The sequence below is a fragment of the Mustela putorius genome, unplaced genomic scaffold (genome assembly GCF_011764305.1).
Source record: "Mustela putorius furo isolate JIRA1106 unplaced genomic scaffold, ASM1176430v1.1 tig00537350_pilon_pilon_pilon, whole genome shotgun sequence".
Taxonomy (NCBI): domain Eukaryota; kingdom Metazoa; phylum Chordata; class Mammalia; order Carnivora; family Mustelidae; genus Mustela; species Mustela putorius.
Window position 1 is genome coordinate 7,391,424 of NW_025422471.1, and position 18,696 is coordinate 7,410,119.

The following is an 18,696-nucleotide window of genomic DNA, read 5'->3' on the forward strand; positions in this document are numbered from 1 at the left end:
TTCCGGTACAAGGCAATTTTCACTCCTTTGCACACTCCAGTTTTCCAGTGTGTTTTGTTTTGTTTTGTTTTTTGTAATGATAATTATTTTGTGAGCAAAGGAAAGGGCAAACCATAGAGCCCTGTTCAGCCATCGAAAAGTAGTAGAAAGGTGTTTTTTTTCTGAAGATGTGTTCATGCTTCTAGGGATCCTGGCTGCTTTTCTTGATGCATGAAATAATTCCAACTGTGTCTGACTTTGCCCAAGATAAAGCAGAGAGGTTAGACCTGGAAAAGACAGCCCAGTTTCTTCTTCTTCTTCTTTTTTTTTTTTTAAGATTTTATTTATTTATTTGACAGAGAGAGAGAGAGATCACAAGTAAGCAGAGAGGCAGGCAGGGTGGGGGAGGGGTGGGAAGTAGGCTCCCTGCTGAGCAGGGAGCCCCATGTGATGCTGGATCCCAGGACCCTGAGATCCTGACCTGACCTTAACCCACTGAGCCACCCAGGCACCCCCCCCCCGCCATTTTCTTCTTCTTATCCCACCCTAGGAAAGGTAGTCTGGGCAGGATTTTCATAAAACCGCGAGTCAAGCAATTTCAGCATAATACAAGATCCGTAATAAACAATGAGGAAAACTGACTACTCTTGTCAAGCTGTGTGACCTTGAGTTTTAACCCCCGTGGAACACGGTTTCCTCATCAGTAAGCCGTCAGGCTTGAGAAATCTATACTTCAGCAATGCTGATATTCTATGCTGTAATGACGTGAAGCTTATTAAATAATGTGCCCAATGAGAGATGTTCAAATGGGAAATAGGGGCGTTTAGCCTCTGGAGTCCCACACACCTGGCGTCTAAGTCCAGCTGTGTAACTTCGGCAAGCTGCTCAACTTTTCCAAACATGAGTTTTTAATTTGTTAAATGGGTATAAAAACAGTAAGGGTTAAATGAGGGTATGTTTATAAAGTGCTTGGCTCCTAGCACAAGGTAAATCAATTCAAATCACTGATTTTTTAAAAATTATGTTAATACCAATAGCCTCAAAAGTTTCTAGTTCTTCAGTCTCACCATGGTAGAAGCATGTTCTGTGGTGACCACTGCCTTGAGAAGTTAAGCACAAATGTTATTTACCTTTCTTAAGGAAAAAAGGGTACTATTATTTGACATTATGAAATTTTCTTTGGATTCAATCTATGTTCTAGATCTACATTCCATGCAATATGGGAACAGGAATCTTGGTAGCAGGAGCACAGATTTGTTTTACAAATCCTAAAAGATTATGTGGTCATTAATGCATATATGATTACTGATGGGGTGATTATTATATATAAAAAAATACTCTAAGCTCTGCTGAACAATTGTCTCAGAGCCTTTCAGCTTGGCTTCCATTGGGTTTTCAAGTTCATTCCTTCGCTGTAGACCTAGTGGAGAGTGAGGGGACATGAGAACTTCTGCTAAGTCCTTGTGCTATAAAACCAACTTCCAACCTCAATCTCTACAAGGATGACAGACTCTAACAGGAAACGAGAGGGAGTTTATGAAGAACCAGTCATGTGGGAACTGAGATATGGGCCTGTTATGGACCATCAAGCTTCCCACTGATGCATGTTCTTAATAAGAAGCCTTAAAAATAAGAATTGTAACAAAGTCGCCTTGTCCTAGCTGATTTTCAAATGACCAAAATGAAAATGTAACTTGACAACAAATGTCATTCCAGAAACCGTATAAGCAAAACAAATTCACAAATGTCTGCAGACGGCAAGTTTAATCTTTTCCAATATTAAAGAGGTGGTTTAGTTTAGTGGTTAGGAGAATGGCTCTGTAGGCAAACTCCTGCAATGCCAGCTCTGCTATCAGTTGTGTGAATTTGAGCAAATTCCTTAACTGCTCTGCACTCAGTTGCCTTGTCTATAAAACAGGAATAGTAATAACAGTGCCTTTCACTGCATTTTCCGACTCTGCCCTAGGAAAAAAAAATGCCATGAAATACAAGAATGGATTTTAAAGTAAGATTCTTTTGAAACTGATGTAAATTGATCATTTGAGTTGATGAACATTGCTGCTTGCCTAAGTAAAAAGTTCTGTATTTCCTCCATGAGAAGGGACTTCTCAGTTATATTCTAATCTGCCAGTTAAAAATTTCGTATTCAAAAATGGCTAAGTTATCCCTTCTCTGTTGCCTACTTAAACGTCTAAAGAAACCCTGTCAACAAAACTATTATTTTTTAATTCCAGTGTACAATACTCTCTTTCACACAAGCAGGAAACCTCAGCCATCAGAGAATTCCAACCGTATTAAGATATTGAGTATAACAATAGAGAACACAATATCGATTTCTAGCACTTTTTTGAATTTAGATACACATTCATCTCTCAGTTATTTAAACTTCCTAGGTATAAACTACTGAGAGGAAGATTTTATAAGACCAGCCTACTGAAAAGAACATTAGAATCAAATAAAACCTTGCTATCTGTGTGACCCAGGGTAAATTAATCTCTCTGAGCCTTAGTCTTCTCATTTATAAATATGTCCTCATACCCTCTTACCTAGTTGCAAAATATGCAAGCAACTCTTTAAAAATTTTTAAAATTTATTCTTTTTAGTAATCCCTATACCCAATGTGGGGCTCAAACTCATGATCCCAAATCAAGAGTCACGTGGTCTTCCGACTGGGACAGGAGGTGTCCCACAAAATCTGTAACTCTTAAGAGGATGAAATGAAATCCTATGTAAGTTACTTAACACAGTAGTTGTTTGATAAATTAATAAATGGTTGGTTTCTTTCTGTTTATTTTTAAATATATGGATCCTCGAGATACATACATGCTACTGGACCTAAACCCTCCCCCAGATCATTCTAGAATTATTTTCAGATTATCAGCACTAGCTAGAATGTTCTTTGTTAAGCTTTTACTTATTTCCCATTGACTGTCCCTCCACTTTGAATAGCAAACAAGCCTTCAGTTTGCTCACCTATAGGAGAATGTGGAGAAGTTATACATACACAGAGAAGATGCGGTTTATCACCAGTTCAATTGGAAATCAATTGGGGTATTGTACAAAGATTTTAATTGCAAATATGTACATCACTGTTCATCACATTCAATCTTTGGAAATATCTGAAGAAGTATACAAATATGACTGTCAGAAGAACAAAAGAAGGAAATAATTCTTATTTGCAAGGCTAGGAATCCTATCTCACCACAAGAACATTATTTGGGAATAATTCAGTACCAATCACTGCAATAATTAAAAGATTCTTGAAGGCAACAGAAGCCTCAAACTCAATAGCCAAAAGAAGTTAACCTTCCCTTTTGGATCTCTGAATATTCTGCAAGGGGGTACAATGTTTCTTAGTGACATAGACACTTTATGGCTAAAATCCCATACAATGATTAATTACTTGACTGATTGATGTAAAAGTTAAGTTTACAGTAAGGTATCATATGGATGATAATTGAGGGGTTTTTTGGTTTTGTTTTTTGTTTTAAAGTCTTTATGCAGACATATTATTTCATTTCTCTTCCACCTAGGAGTGGAATTATTGGATCACATGGTAAATTTACATTTATTTTTTAAAAAATTAACCTATATTATTTGTTTCAGGGTCACAGGTCTGTGATTCATCAGTCTTACACAATTCACAGCACTCGCCATAGTGATAATTTAGTCTTATAACACTGCTAGGGACAAACAATCACTAATTTGAACTGATCAAACTTTATGCAAAATAAATAGGAACATGCAATAATTGAAACGTTTTGTACTAAAAATGTGCATAATGTTTGCTGGCAATCAAAGTTATGTCAGACCACTGGGTAATGTAACTTGCCAAGCTTTAACACCTTAGCTCAGTGTTTCCAGGCAGTGTTGGGGTGGGGGGGATGGGAGATAGTGAACACTCAGTAGCCTGTGAAAGGGAAAGGGTGGGAGGAAGAGGGAGGAAGGCCTGTAGACTGAAAAGCTTTATGCCACTCAGGGGATTCTGAAACTCCTTGATATTGAGAGGAGCACTGCTTTAAATGGTTTAAAACAAGATGGTCTTACAGTAGGTCAGAGAAATAACCAACTGTTTTCTACCACCTATAATCCACTGGCATTTTTCCTGGTGGCAAACTTTGTCCCTTCGTCCTTTCATTGGGTCAGAAGGAACCAAAGAGACTACATAAGATACTAGGACAGATCACAGAATTATTTTGCAAAAATACTTCCCAAGCAGTTTTTAAAAGAAGATTTTTGGTGTTGATAATGCCAGCCCAAGTTAATGAAGAGTGTAGACGTTCCGTAAAAAGACAGCCCTACAATACCTCAAGGATACCTGTCCTCTCCAATCCGTGTATTCTAAAACCCAGGGCTACTTGATCCTTGTGATTATGCCTATATCACCTTCCTCTCTAAGACAAGAGTTTACAGCAGACAACACCAATCCCAGTACTGCTGTAGGCAGGTCTTCTGGACCAATAGGAAAACTCATAATACTGCACACATCCAGTATGCAGCTCGTAAGTAGATATACACATTTTTTTTTGTACACACACACACACACACACACACATACTTAAACATACATACTAAAAGAATCCAATTTTCAAATGACTAAGTGAATTTTTAGAAAACAGTATTTGTCTACCTTTGTAGACTGGGGTCTAAAATTCAAACGAAAATATGTGCTAGATGATGTCAAGGAGTCTGTCTAGTCAGTATGAAGAGAGTGTAATGGGCTTTGTGACCAAGTAGAATACACATTCCTCATCTAAATGCTTTCAAACATTTAAAATACATCATGCATGCCTAAAAATATTAGTCCAAATTCTGATGGAAGAAGCCCGGAAGAAATACTGGATAAATTTTGACATAAAAAAATTAAAGACAGAGATAAATAAAGAGAGTGAATATAAAAGAGAAGTTAAGACTCCTGGAAAATAAAAATCGTGGCCACCAGTTTCAATTTCCTGCTGTAAACCAAGCCCTTTGATACATAAATAAATAAAATATCATGAAAAGATGCCCATGTCAAAGCATGCAAAGTATTGTTACATATTGGTATGAGAATATTTACATTCCAGGATTCTGATGATGACTAGCTATAGGAATGGAGTTATAGCAAAATATTTTATTTGCCATGCTGGATATAAACACAATTTTCTATCTTTATGATAAGGAGGATATATAAAAAACACATGTAGCTGAAAAATGTACAAATAATTCTACTTCCCGCTCCTTCCTCTGGCCACCCTCTTAGTATAGGTAATAAAGAAATCCTATGCCACAGACCGAGACCCTGGTTACTCTGCAGGCACAGGGATCTCCGACCTCTCCACTAACAGCTCTGTTCAGTCCAGCTCCCAGGGCTCTGAGGTCTGGTCTAGGTCTTCATACTTCTATCACTTGTGTGGGGGACCTCAACCCAGCACAGAATCCAGAGAGTTTACAGAATCCAAAGCTGGCCTCCATCTCCTACAGCAATTTTGAGTGAATTGGAATTGGTCTAGGCCCCTGCTTGTGAAGGTCATGAACACCAACCAGGCATCATGAGGAAACCTCAGTAAGATTCAGAAGTCTGAGCTCCCATGCACAGCTAGAATGTTTAGTAAATTCACTGAGACTGTACTGCCTTGCTAACGTCAGAGGAAGACTACTTCTAGAAAGACTCTGGAGAGACCAACTTACTTCTTAGAACAGTGGTTATCAGATTTTACAGGTGTACAAATTTATCTCGAGAGTTCATTAAGGCATGTATTCCTCTTTGATTCTGACTAGGTAAATCTGAGGGAGAGCCTGGGAAATTTCCATTTTTAAATAAGTATCCCAGGTGAATCTGATGCACATACTCTCCAGACTACACATCATGAAAATGATCTTAGAGAATTTCAAGGGGGTGCAACACATACTAGGGCAAGGATTGGGAGAGCCCCAGGGCTATAGATTAGCCTGGAATTACCTTATTGGCCTGCATTCTCTGTCTGAAGACCAATAACCTTCCCTTTAGAGTGCTTTAACAAATCTCTTCAATTAAGGACGCTTCGTTTTGATGACAGTTACAATCTTCATTCCTTAGATGGAACTATTTACTTTTCCCCAAATGCCGAATTGGTTGGTCCGGTTTAAATAAAACACCCACAATCTATGTTCTCCTGTCTACATATTTCTCTTTGTAGCTTCTTTTTCATTATATCTTACAATGCTCTCATTTTGGAAACTAGACGAATCTGGAATGTATGTCTTAGCACCAATGTGTCTGACTTTATAACAGGAACATATTTAATTCTATAGTTTTTCTGATATACTGAATCATCTGCATATTAGGAAAGTACAAAGGTTGTCACAAACAATCGCACTTCATATTTTCTATGTAAATAGCCTTTAAAATAAAAACGTTAGGGGCACCTGGATGGCTCAGCAGGTTAAGCCTCTGCCTTCGGCCCAGGTCATAATCTCAGGGTCCTGGGATCGAGCCCTGCATCGGGCTCTCTGCTCAGCAGGAAGCCTGCTTCCCCCTCTTTCTCTGCCTGCCTCTCTGCCTACTTGTGATGTCTCTCTCTGTGTGTCAGATAATAAAAAATCTTATAAAAATATAAAAACGTTAGGGCTATCTATGTGGCTTTGTTGTTTGAGTAGGTTGAACATCTTTCTTTGGTTTGGTCACCACTGAGCATCTGCCTTGGGCTTTGGTCATGATTCCAGGTTCTTGGGATTGAGCTCCTTATCCCAGTGGCAGGCCACCTGCTTAGCAGAGAGCCTGCTTCTCCCTCTCATCTGCTCCCCAATAGCCCCCCAACCAAGAGCATAAATAAAATCCTTAAAAAAAAAATGTTATCTACTCAGTGTTTCTCAACAGGGTACTTCCTGGCATTTGGGCTGACAGTTCTTAAGTATGAAGGACTGTCTCTTTCCCAGTGAATGCTAGGGCATCACCAAAAACACGCTCGTGTATTTTAATATACCTTTTAATAGGGTGCTACCTCCCCTGGTTAAGAACAAGTGAGCTAAACTATATTTATGGAAAGCCATAATTGCTCAAACCCATTATTTCTGATTTCTAAGGGTACTTTACAACATCTCTTAAGACATGCTAACTTCTGAACAAGACCATATACTTTGGTCCATTGGTCTATATACCACTGGAGATCTGTTAATCCTACTGTTAGCAAAGTGATGTTGTTGTCCTAGTGCCCTCCTACCTACATTAGGCAGTAATAATAAATCATCAGAAAGTAACTATAATTGGTTTCAGAACAAGAAGAGATCAGCATAATCTGTAGGGTGGTCACAGTTATTGCTACATTTAGTGAAAACTACTATGTCCTAGTGGTTAGCTGAGTACTTCACATTACGTGATGATAATGCAGCCATGAGGTCGAAACTCTTATTATACCCATTTTACAGATTAAGAAAGTAAGAGCCTGACCTCTTACCTACCACACTGCATTGTTTCTCAGGACATATTTAACAGCTCCCTATAAAGTATTTTCCCAGGGCATGAAAAGTTATCACATAGTAAAGTTTCATTTGGTTACATAGTCTCAATTAGCTCTGTTACTTCTGTTCTTAGAATGCCAGCTTCTTGCTATACTGTATCCCTTGAATACAGGATCCATATATTTGTTTCCCCACAGCATCTACCAAGGTTATTTCCACATAGTAAGTGCTCAATATATATTTCTTGAATTGAAAAATAAGACTGGTTTTATCAAGTGAAAAAAAGATCAAGAGGAACCCTTCTTTGATCAATTCTGAGAACAATCAAGGAACTAAATTCACCACCAGTACTATATAACCAACCCTTCTCATGCACTAGGAATCTTTTTTAAAGGCATGTGAACTGAGCCACAGCTAACATTTATACTTGAATGGGCTGTTTCATAAACACTGTCGTGCAGTCTGCAAAGCTCACTTTTGTATAATCGATACCAAGGGTCCTTGCTGTGCATACGTGGATTCCCACTCCACCCTGATTGCTATTGGCCACTTTCTCCATTAGTCAGCAGATGTAGCCTTTCCAGCTTCAGCATGATTTGGCTGAATGTCACTACTTTAATACTACACTGTCTTCTAGAATCCCGACATCACTCCCTTCCCACCACATTCCCAGCAACAAATACCCTTTTAAATACTGAAAAATCAGTGTGCAAAAGCTGAATTCACTGCCCACAAACAAAACATCAGGAAGACACACTCGATAGCTACTCACTAGAAAACAGTTTCCCCCTTTGAACAGCGGGTGCCACTCCTTACTGACCTCTGCAATGCAGAGGTTTTCACTCAACAACACACCTCATACAGCAGAAACTTTCCTGAGTAGCTGACTGAGCATTCTGGTTCCTGCGATGTATAGGTGGATTACTAGAAGACTAGTCAGAGAACTGAAGGTCTTGCCCCTTAAGGAAGTTTCTCCTAAACTCTGCCTGGTTTTCTCAAGCTGTAAAATAGGAATAAAGAATTTGCCTCTTGCCTGTTCCTGAGGAACACTGGGACCCTGTTAGTGCAGCCGAGATTGTTAAAATCTCTGTGAAAACACCTTGCATTCTTGAAAGACAAAGTACCTCTCAGGGATGTTATCTGACCACAGTCTCGGGTTGTGTTCAAGGAAATAGAACCAAAACATGTTACAACATATACCACACCACACCCAGTATGTATCAGGTACGTGGAAAGGTTATACAGAGTGAGCTCACTCTCTAAAACGGAGGTCAGCACAGTAGTGAGGGCAGGGCTGGGGGGCGGGGGTTGGGGGGAGCTTGGTAGGTCCTAACCTTAAAAATGCCAAACCAAATAGAGCTGCTGCTTTTCTTCTTTGCTGTTTTTTCCAGGTCACACAAATCCCTGGTTTTGTAACCCAACCGCGCGCGTCCGGTCACCAGATACATTACAGCTTTAAAGCCAGCACAGTGTTACCGTCCGGGAGGAAGGGGGGAGAGAGGGAGGGGGAGGTTTACAAGTAACACAATGTAACTTAGAGCCCATTTGGAAAGAAATGCATCTTCGGGGTCAAGAGACTAACTAGTAAGAACGCAGGTCCAAGCCGGGAAGCCAGACGCAGGGTGCGAATGTGCGCCGCGCAGGGCCGGGCGCGAAGGGGGCGGCTCAGACGGCTTGCCCGGGAAGGGAGGCCAGCGGCCGAAATCAGTACTCACTCTGCGTCCCACTCCCCGGGCCCAGAGACTTCCGCTGGGTTTTCAGGCGGTTTGCATTCCTGGCTGGGCTCAGCCCCCGCGGTTTCTGCTTAGAGCCTCAGCCCGCAGAGAGCAAGGGGCGGGGCGGTCCCGGGACGCGACGCACGCCGCTCCCCGCCCTCCTCTCACCGCGGCGCCGCCCGGGAGCTCCGCGCGGGTCTGCGGAGGGAGGCGTCCGCTCTGCCCACTCGTCTCGGGCAGGCCTCCCGGAAGCCGGCTCACTTATTAATAAGGCCGCCTGGGATACGGGCGGCGCGCAGGGCGCACAGCCCCGGCTGATGGCAGAGGTCTCCCGCGCCCGGGCTGTCACCCGGTGACTCCACCAGAATTAAGGGAGGCAAGAGGGGCACTCTTACAAATATATGGTTCCAAATATCTCTTTTTTTAAAACTATAAAACAAATTAAGAATGACCATCAGCAGGGATTCATCCTGCTGATCATCTCAAATAGTATAATGCACCTCAAAGAGTATAATGGATCTTTTAAAGAGCAGTTTAACGGAGTCAAACTCCTACTAAATTATAGCACATAATATATTATTGTGATTAAAACGATAAAAAAAATCAGAAAAATGGATTTTAAACCAAGGAATAAAATAAGGATTCACAGGTCCGTACTACTATATAAATTCATGAATGAATGAATGAATGAATGAATGAAAAGGCTCTAGAAGAATGCCAATTAATTAAATACAGAATGATCGTGTTCATAGAAAAGAGTTATGAAATTTTAAAAGAAATATGGAAAGTCAACTCTTCCCAAGGCTGCAAACTAGTCACAATAAAAACTCTGGACACTGTGCCCAGGGTGTGTCTGGAGGAGGTGGTGGTCAGTGATTGGGGAGCAGAGACCTCAGGCCTAGCTAGTGACAGCTGAGCAATGACTCAGTGCTGCAGCCAGCCAAGGCTGAGGTGACACCAGCTGGCATGAAAAAGGCAGAGAGCTCCTCTGCACAGCTTTGTACTCCACTTCCTCTGCAAGGTGTTCCTCACAGTCTCCTCATTAGTTTTCATTTTTTGTTTTCTGTTAAGTAAAGCTGTTGAAGTAAGACCCTTTCTAATATTTTATAATTCCTTGAACAGAAGACCTTGTCCTTAAAATTATTCTCCCATGAAAATACAGCTTAAAAAATTCCCCTTTTTAGGGGCGTCTGGGTGGCTCTGTTAGTTAAGCCTCTGCCTTCAGCTCAGGTCATGATCCCAGGGTCTGGAACTGAGCCCCATATTGGGCTCCCTGCTCAGTGGGGACCTGCTTCTCCCTCTGCCTCTGTCCCCCTCCCCTCCGGGGCTTGTGCTCTTTCATTCCACAAGCTCTCTCTCTCTCTCTAAAATATATAAAGCTTTTTTAAAATTTTCTTTTATATCGTTAGTATTTTCTTTCCTTTTTTTTTTTTTTTTTTTTTTTTAACGAAACTTCAGCTTGCTTGGGTTCCACTGACATTCACTTCCTCCTATGACAAACAGCACATCATGCCTTATTTGAGCCACACCCCAATGGGATAAGTCCCAGGTACCACAGCCCCTAGCATTAGGTAGCACATCTCCCTCAGTAAAGGTGAGTGATCCTGTGTTCCTGAAGAGTACAGATGAGTAACTACATGTTACGAAATAAAATTTTCAATCTTATCCTGCGGTTCATGTAGAACCTTCCTTTTCTTACACAGGAAGAGGAACTTTATTACTTCTTGATGTGCTTTGGCTGCCCCAGTCCTAGAGGTTCATCCTTTCTTCCAGTGTGGTCCTCAGGTCATCTGTATCTGAAACACCTAGGGGTAGGTATATAAAGTCCTGGGCCTTACCCTACCCTCTTGAATCAGCATTCTTGGCTTGGAACCTGAGAATCTGTATTCAAACCAGTTTCTCTAATCACCATTGAGGTAATCTAAAGGACAGGTGGTCTAAATGACCCACCATCAAGAACAGTTCAGCATCCTTGCCACTCAACCTGTGCTTGCCAGGCCAGCAGGATCAGCAGCAACGAGGAGCTCATTAGAAAAGCAGAGTCAAAAAAAGAAAAGAAATGAAAAGAAAAGCAGAATCGCAGAGGCAACTGGGTGGCTCAGTGGGTTAGAGCCTCTGCCTTCGGCTCAAGTCATGATCCCAGAGTCCTGGGATAGGGTCTCGCATTGGGCTCTCCGCTCTGCAGGGAGCCTGCTTCCTCCTCTCTCTCTGCCTGCCTCTCTGCCTTCTTGTGATCTCTGTCTGTCAAATACATAAATAAAATCTTAAAAAAAAAAAAAAAAGCAGAATCCCAGTCTCACTGCAGGCTTCTTGAGTCAGAATCCTCATTTTAATAAAACCTCACTGAGTCAATGTGAATATTAAAATATGAGACGTACTGCTCTGAATCTTGTTTTCCAAACATTGGTTACTTGTGCATTGCCTGTCATATTTGTAATAGGCTATAAATGTATTACGTTTACTTAATATTTTAAAGATTTATTTATTTATTTATTTGATGGACAGAGGTTACAAGTAGGTGGAGAGGCAAGCAGAGAGAGAGAGAGAGGAGGAAGCAGGCTCCCTGCCAAGCAGAGAGCCCGATGTGGGGCTTGATTCCAGGACTCTGGGATCATGACCTGAGCCGAAGGCAGAGGCTTTAACCCACTGAGCCACCCAGGTGCCCCTACTTAATATTTTAAAAAATAGATTTACTTTTTAACTTTTTAACTTAATTTACTTTTTACTTTTTAAACTTTTTAACTTAAGCAAAGCTATCCTTGGGATCATGAATCTGAAGTGTTATTTTATTTTTCAGCACATTAAAATATATATGCAATTATTAAAATAAAAATGCTTGCCTACTTAACACAGAGTCATCCCCCAAACCACACGTGGTACTGGGGGTGAGGCTGACATTGACCGTGGGAACACACACAGTTTATCCTGCCTCTCACTCATCTTATGGATGAGAATATTGGCACCTGAGAGCAGAGCTATTTATGCCAACACAGCTATTTATGGCAAAACCAGGAGCAAAATTCACGAAAGAATTTTCTGATGGGTGCTTATTCCTTTGCAAATCTTTTCCCCTGTAGCTGAGAGAAAAGAAAATGTCTGTATCCCCTTCCATTCTAAAGGCCTAATATTGCTAAACAACATATCATGATTCATTTACCTTCCTGTGCAGTGAGGCAGTTCTCCTGTTTTCCTTTCTGTAGAAGATATATGTCAGTTTGCAGCTGGCCACACACCTGAATACTCTCACTTCATATTGATAAGTTTCCCACCTAATCAACATGCACTTTCCCAAAGCAGAATCCAGAGTGCTCACAATCCCAGATTCCCTCGTAACAGGGTGGAGGCCTGTGACTCACACTGGTCAATCAGATGTGGCATAAAGAATGACACTGGGAACAAGCAACGAGCAATGGGAAGAGACCACTGCCCACCAAGAAATCTGTGTCTGACAAGGCATATGTGTCATCATGATTGGCAGGGGCAGAGTTTCTGGTATCCGGTCCTAAATGTGTCCTAGCTCCTCAAGCTGTAGTGGCAGCAGAAGCAGCTCCCGTGGTATGTCAGGGCACTGTTCTTAGCTGTGAAACTTTACATTCCCGCTGCTGGAGCCTTCTGGATCTTTCCATGAGCTACCCCTGCTATCCTTAAGAAATTCTTTTTGGGTTTGAAACACTGGATTCCAATAGGAAGTAATAGTCTTAATAGTTTTTTAATAGTTTTAGTAGTTTTAATAGTCTTTTTTGCGGGGGGGGGTGCCTGGGTGGCTCAGTGGATTAAGCCTCTGCCTTTGGCTCAGGTCATGATCCTGGGATCCTTGGATCAAGCCCCCCATCGGGCTCTCTGCTCAGCGGCGAGCCTGCTTCCCCCCTCTCACTCTGCCTGCCTCTCTGCCTACTTGTGATCTCTCTCTGTCAAATAAATAAATAAATATATAAATATATATAAAAACATATTTTATATTTATATATAATATAATTATATTATAAATAATATAATAATAAATAAATATAAATTTAATTATTTATTTGAGAGAGAGTGAAAGAGAGAGCATGCTCGGAGAGGAGAGGGAGGAGCAGCCCTTCCCCTGGCCAAGCAGGGAGCCTGCCATGGGACTCTACCCCAGGACCCCAGGATCATGAGCTGAGCTCAAAGCAGATGCTTAACCGACTGAGCCACCCAGGCACCCCAACAGACATATTGTTAATAGTTTCTGCAGCCACATTCCTAACAGAAGTTCAACCTCGATTTCCCTGCCTGAATAGGAAGTGGTTACAACACATAGGCCTCAGAACTCCGCCCACAACACAATCTCATGACTGCGTGTGGATCACAACTCTTTTCATGCTAGCATTAATAAAAACATGAATCATTTCTGAAGCCTCATTAGTCCTCATTATTAATTCATCAAAAATCAAATATTAATCCCTCAACATCTTACAATAATTATTTTGACTTAGAAAGACTATGCCACTGAGGCACTTTGGGTCTTCCAAGCCCAGAAGTGCATGGCAGAACTGGTCTTACTTGCGCACAAAATTACTCATTTTGTGAGAATGTTCATAAAACCGTTCTGCAATACACGGTAGCCATTCTATATTACACAGCTTATGTGTAGCTTCAAATGAGATGTTTAACTTTTCAGACAGATTGTGAAATTTTCTTTATAATGGTAAAATTATCATTTATTTTACCCTTTAAGTTCACTGTGTCAAGAGTCAAGAAAACCAAGACTAATTCTCACAGCCAATTATATCTACTATTTTGTCACATGTGTCAGGGTAATATGATGTTGCCTGTGTGTGTTATAAGAATTAATTGTATAATAAAAGGCTTCAAGTGATCACAAATGCTATTACCTGCAGCTTTTCTCAATGATGCATGGGAATGACTTTTTCTTTAAATTGATGATCATGCTGGAGCACCTGTGATGGCTCAGTTGGTTAAGAGTCCAACTCTTGACTTAGGCTCAGGTTATGATTTCAGTGTCCTGAGATCGAGCCTCAAGTCAGGTCATACTCAGTGGGGAGTCTGCTTGAGATTGCCTCTCTCTCTCTCTCTCCCTCTGCTCCTCCTCCCTGTCATTCTCTCCCACTCTCTCTCTCTCTCAAATATATAAATAAAATCTTCATAGTGATCAGGATGCTTAGTCGAAGCCCTTTCAATCAGGCATCAAAAGAAGAAATAAGCAATTATAATATGTCCATATATACATATATATATATTCTTCCAATATTCTATAAATGTTAAAGATAACAAGATAGAAAGGAGTGAACAATCAAACCCCAAGGAAACCAATATTCAAAAAACTGGTGAAGCAAAGCAAATCAGGAATCTATATTGAGAAATTGTAACAGGAGAGAGAATAATGTAGGTAGGGAGATGACAATGTTTTAGAACTTAAAGAAGGAATGACAAGCTTGACATTAAACAAACACTAAACATGTGGCTAAAATGTCTCCACCTCCCAGCTATGCCCCCCTCCCTCAGTTTCCTGAGGCAGAGCAGGATTTGGGGGAGATGTCAAAATTCTTTATAACTGAAGAATGATTGGATAATAACTTTGTGTGTTTAAAAAAAGAAAGAAAGGAAGGAAGGAAGGAAGGAAGGAAGGAAGGAAGGAAGGAAGGAAGAAAGAAAGAAAGAAAGAAAGAAAGAAAGAAAAGGGACTGACTTCTTCTTATGGCTAACTTCCAAGAGAAAACTGGGTGTGATTTTCTATAATGTACTAACCACCACCCTGCGCAAGAGTTTAGATGATTCCAAAATTTGGAAATCACCTGCAGATGATCCACTAAATCTCAGAGGGCTGGGGTTTCCTAATGAGGCTTCTTATTTTTAGAAGCGTAATTTAAGCATGAGTTAAATCAAAGTACTTTAAGACAGGACATAGTTGGAAAATCTTTGTTAGTTCCAGACATCAAAACAACAGAGTATGAGGCTAACAAGAGTAGTCACAGCAGAGATACATTTTCCCAGCACCTACTAAATGCCAGGTTCAGGGATAAGAGTTTTATATATATTTTATCTTTATTTTATTTCAGTCTCTCAGCAGATATGTCAAGAAAAGTCCAATCCCTGTTTTACAAATGAGGAAACTCAGGCTCAGTGGGGCTAGGTCAACTTGCTAATAATAAGTGGCAAAGAGGCAGGTCAAATTTGTTTGGCTATGAAGAAGACTTCCGACTGATACTGAGAACTGATGCTGTAGCGTCCCCAAGTCTGTTCAACTCTGGCCATCTTCTTCTCATTTCTCAGCTGCACTTTGGTTTGGGCACCTTTAGGGGCTCCAAGAAGCACTAAAATATAAACTCTTAATCAAGCAAGCAACCTATATGAGAAAGTCTGCAGACCTCCATAAGAAAGCTACCAGTTTTAAAGGAAAAATGCTTATTTAAAATAGTTGTATAGACAGTCCTGAAGTTAAGGTTTTTGATCATCTCAGACATACTGGAAGACCACAAGTTGAAATGGGCCACACATAACTAATTTTAAAGACTGAAAACTACTAGCTAAAATTGTAAATTTTTTTTTTAACTTTGAAATATGTTGTTTCAGTGATTTTTATAAGTTGCAAAGCTCCCAAGTGCTGTATTACACTAACAGATGCTTGGTTAGGGCATCTCAAGTCCAGCAGTGTCGAGGACCCTGTATGAACAGGAAGCCTGGGTTTGAACCCTACCTCCAGCTTTGCAATCTTGTCAAGGATGCTTAACCTCCCACAGCCCTGGTTTCCTCAGGTAAAAAGGAATAACAACTACAACACTGTGAGGAGATTACATAAGATAATTATATAGAGCATTTAGCAGAGAGCCTGGTGTGGCTAATATGCACAAAGAGAATCTGAATTATTTTCTGAAGAGGTGAAAGCACTATATTTCTACTCCCAGTATATGCCAAAGTCCAATATTATTTATAGGTATTATGATAATAATACTGATTGGACACTTACAGTATAACAAGATTTAAAACAAGGTTTTAAATCACTCAAATCATTATTAAGAAATTACATTCCTCCCCTCTCCCCCAGCATAGAAATGATATTTTGTTCACAACTTATTGACCTGAAGACTAGGAGTCTTTTCACCTTCAAGAAATGACTGACGTTGGGTGCCTGGGTGGCTCAGTTGGTTAGGCTCCTGCTTTTGGCTCAGGTTATGTGGAGTTCTGGGATTGAGTCCCATATCAGGCTTACCCTGCTCTGCAGGGAAGCCGTTTTCTCCCTCTCCCTCTACCTCTCCCCCTACTTGTGCTCTCTCTCTCTCTCTCAAATAAATAAATAAAATCTTAAAAAAAAAAAAGGAAATGACTGACCTTGGTGGCCGGGGCTGTTCCGCCAGCATGGGTTCTGGAAGGCTGACTGCTGTCAAGGCTTGTTGTTTTTTTCTTAAAAATAAAAAAGTATTAGTTTCAATGGGAGAACTGTCTTACCAATGTAGACAAGGCAAATTTTCATATCAATACAAATATCTTCTCAAGCAACCTTCAGACTAATATGCCAATAAGCACACACAAAAATAAATATGTTTTAAGATTTTTTCATATCTTTGCCTGAAGGCCATATAAACATTGAAAAGGAAGAGGAAGTTGACCAAATCCCTTGCTCAATAATCAGTGCTTCTGGAGAACTGCAAAACTCCTCACATGGGCAGTTGCCATTTCCTCCATGGAGCACGACTGGAAACAACATTCCTCTTACAGTGCTGGAGAGAGCTGCGTTTAGTACAATCTCCAGGTGGGTGATTTAGCAGTAAGCATCAAAGATGTAATTCTATTTCTAAAAATTGATCTCAAGGAAATAAGAAGAGAGAGCAAAAGCCTTTTTTCTTCAAAGATATTCATCGCAGTATGATCACGTCAAAAAAACCGAACACAATATAGGTAATAATAATGAATGTTTACTGACCATTTACCATGTGCCAGACAATGATTCTATCAGAATATTACGATGCTACAATAACAGTAACAATGCTTTAGTAAGAGTATCTATTTAGAGCATTAATGTAAGCACTCTAAGTGTTTTAAGTACGATGTATACCATGTGTCATAACTTAATCATTACAGGAATCGATACATTGCTGGTACTATTGTTATCCTCATTTTACGGGTGAAGAGACTGAGGAATGGGATGAGTACATAATGCGGCCATTGCCACATCTGATTAAAAAAAAAAAATAGTATGTCTGCTTCAGACCCTATTCTCTTCCCTGTCTGGACTGCCTCCCATGATAGCGGGTTGTGTTATGGACATCTACGGGATGAAGTACCATGTGGTCACTAAAAATCATGCTTAGAAGAACATTTCATTAAATGAAAACATATTATACATATTTTACATAAAGAAAAATCAGCTTATAAAATAGTATGGACAGTATGATCACTGAAGTTCAAATGAGGTTATCTTCTGATGGTGCAGCGATTTTAATAAAAATATTCTTCTTGGGGTGCCTGGGTGGCTCAGTGGTTAAGTTCTGCCTTCAGCCCAGGTCATTATCCCAGGGTCCTGGGATCGAGCCCCACATTGGGCTCCCTGCTCAGCAAGGTGTCTGCTTCTCCCTCTCCCACTTCCCATGCTTGTGTTCCCTCTCTCACTGTGTCTCTCTCTGTCAAATGAATAAATAAAATCTTAAAAAAATAAAAATTAAAAAAATCCTTCTTTGTGCTTTTTTGCATTTTCTTATACAAGTACACTGTTTCAACTGATAAAAAAATAATAAATGGAGGGCAGAGAAAAGGAAAGGTAAAATACAAAGCTTCTTTCTCAACAAGGCCTATCTCTTAAGAAGATTTGTACTTCAGAGAGGCAAGCTTACAAACTAGAAAGTTTTATAATGCCAAGTGGCAAGATTATGCTCCAAAAGCTAAAATGTGTGTAAGATGTACTATAGGCACTAAATATAGGAGGGACAGTACTGCTATTACATAGATATTAAAATGTTGTCTGTCAGGGCACCTGGTGGCTCAGTGGGTTAAGCCTCTGCCTTCGGCTCAGGTCATGATCTCAGGGTCCTGGGATGGAGCCCCGCATCGGGCTCTCTGCTCAGCAGGGAGCCTGCTTCCTCCTCTCTCTCTGCCTGCCTCTCTGCCTACTTGTGATCTCTGTCTGTCAAATAAATAAGTAAAAAATCTTAAAAAAAAAAAAAGTTGTCTGTCACTACAGTACTGTGTTTTTTTTTTTTTTAAATATATAATTGAGAGTAATCTGGCTTAATTCTTTTACATTTAGCAAGATTTGTATTTTTTTGAAAATTCCCTCCATGGAATCTTGGGCTGAAGCCTTCTTTTCCTTCAGGTTAAATATTGCCTCAGGAAGCAGAAAAGTCAAAACTTAGCTTGCTGTCCTCCAAGTTTCAGCCTTCTATATCCATGGCTGACTGCACCCAGAGCACTTCCGGAAGGTCACTGTAGTGACAGGAGGGACACATGCTCATGAACTGGGTATCCCAAGAGGCCTCACCGGCATCTGCAGGAGTCCCAGGCTCCCAGGCATGGCTTGCTGACTAAAGTCTTTCCCAAACATACATGCAGCGCCCTTGGCCAAGGGAAGAAAAAGTCTTGGATAAATGGGATAGAAATAAAAGAGGCT

At 40.5% G+C, this 18,696-nt stretch overlaps 1 protein-coding gene across 16 annotated transcripts in view; it reads right to left on the minus strand.

The window, feature by feature from the left end:
* Positions 1–18,696, minus strand: part of CAST (calpastatin) — a 113,921-nt gene that overhangs the window by 62,367 nt on the left and 32,858 nt on the right. For 11 of the 16 annotated variants that reach the window (XM_004769938.3, XM_013044501.2, XM_004769936.3 and 8 more), the window contains exon 3: positions 16,425–16,496. The exons of 3 other annotated variants lie outside the window; for them this stretch is intronic. In XM_004769938.3, coding sequence (XP_004769995.1) covers positions 16,425–16,496 — 72 coding nt within the window. Of the gene's footprint in view, positions 1–9,113; positions 9,276–16,424; positions 16,497–18,696 lie in introns of those variants that run through there. 2 more of the 16 variants (XM_004769943.3, XM_004769944.3) reach the window with 2 other exon arrangements.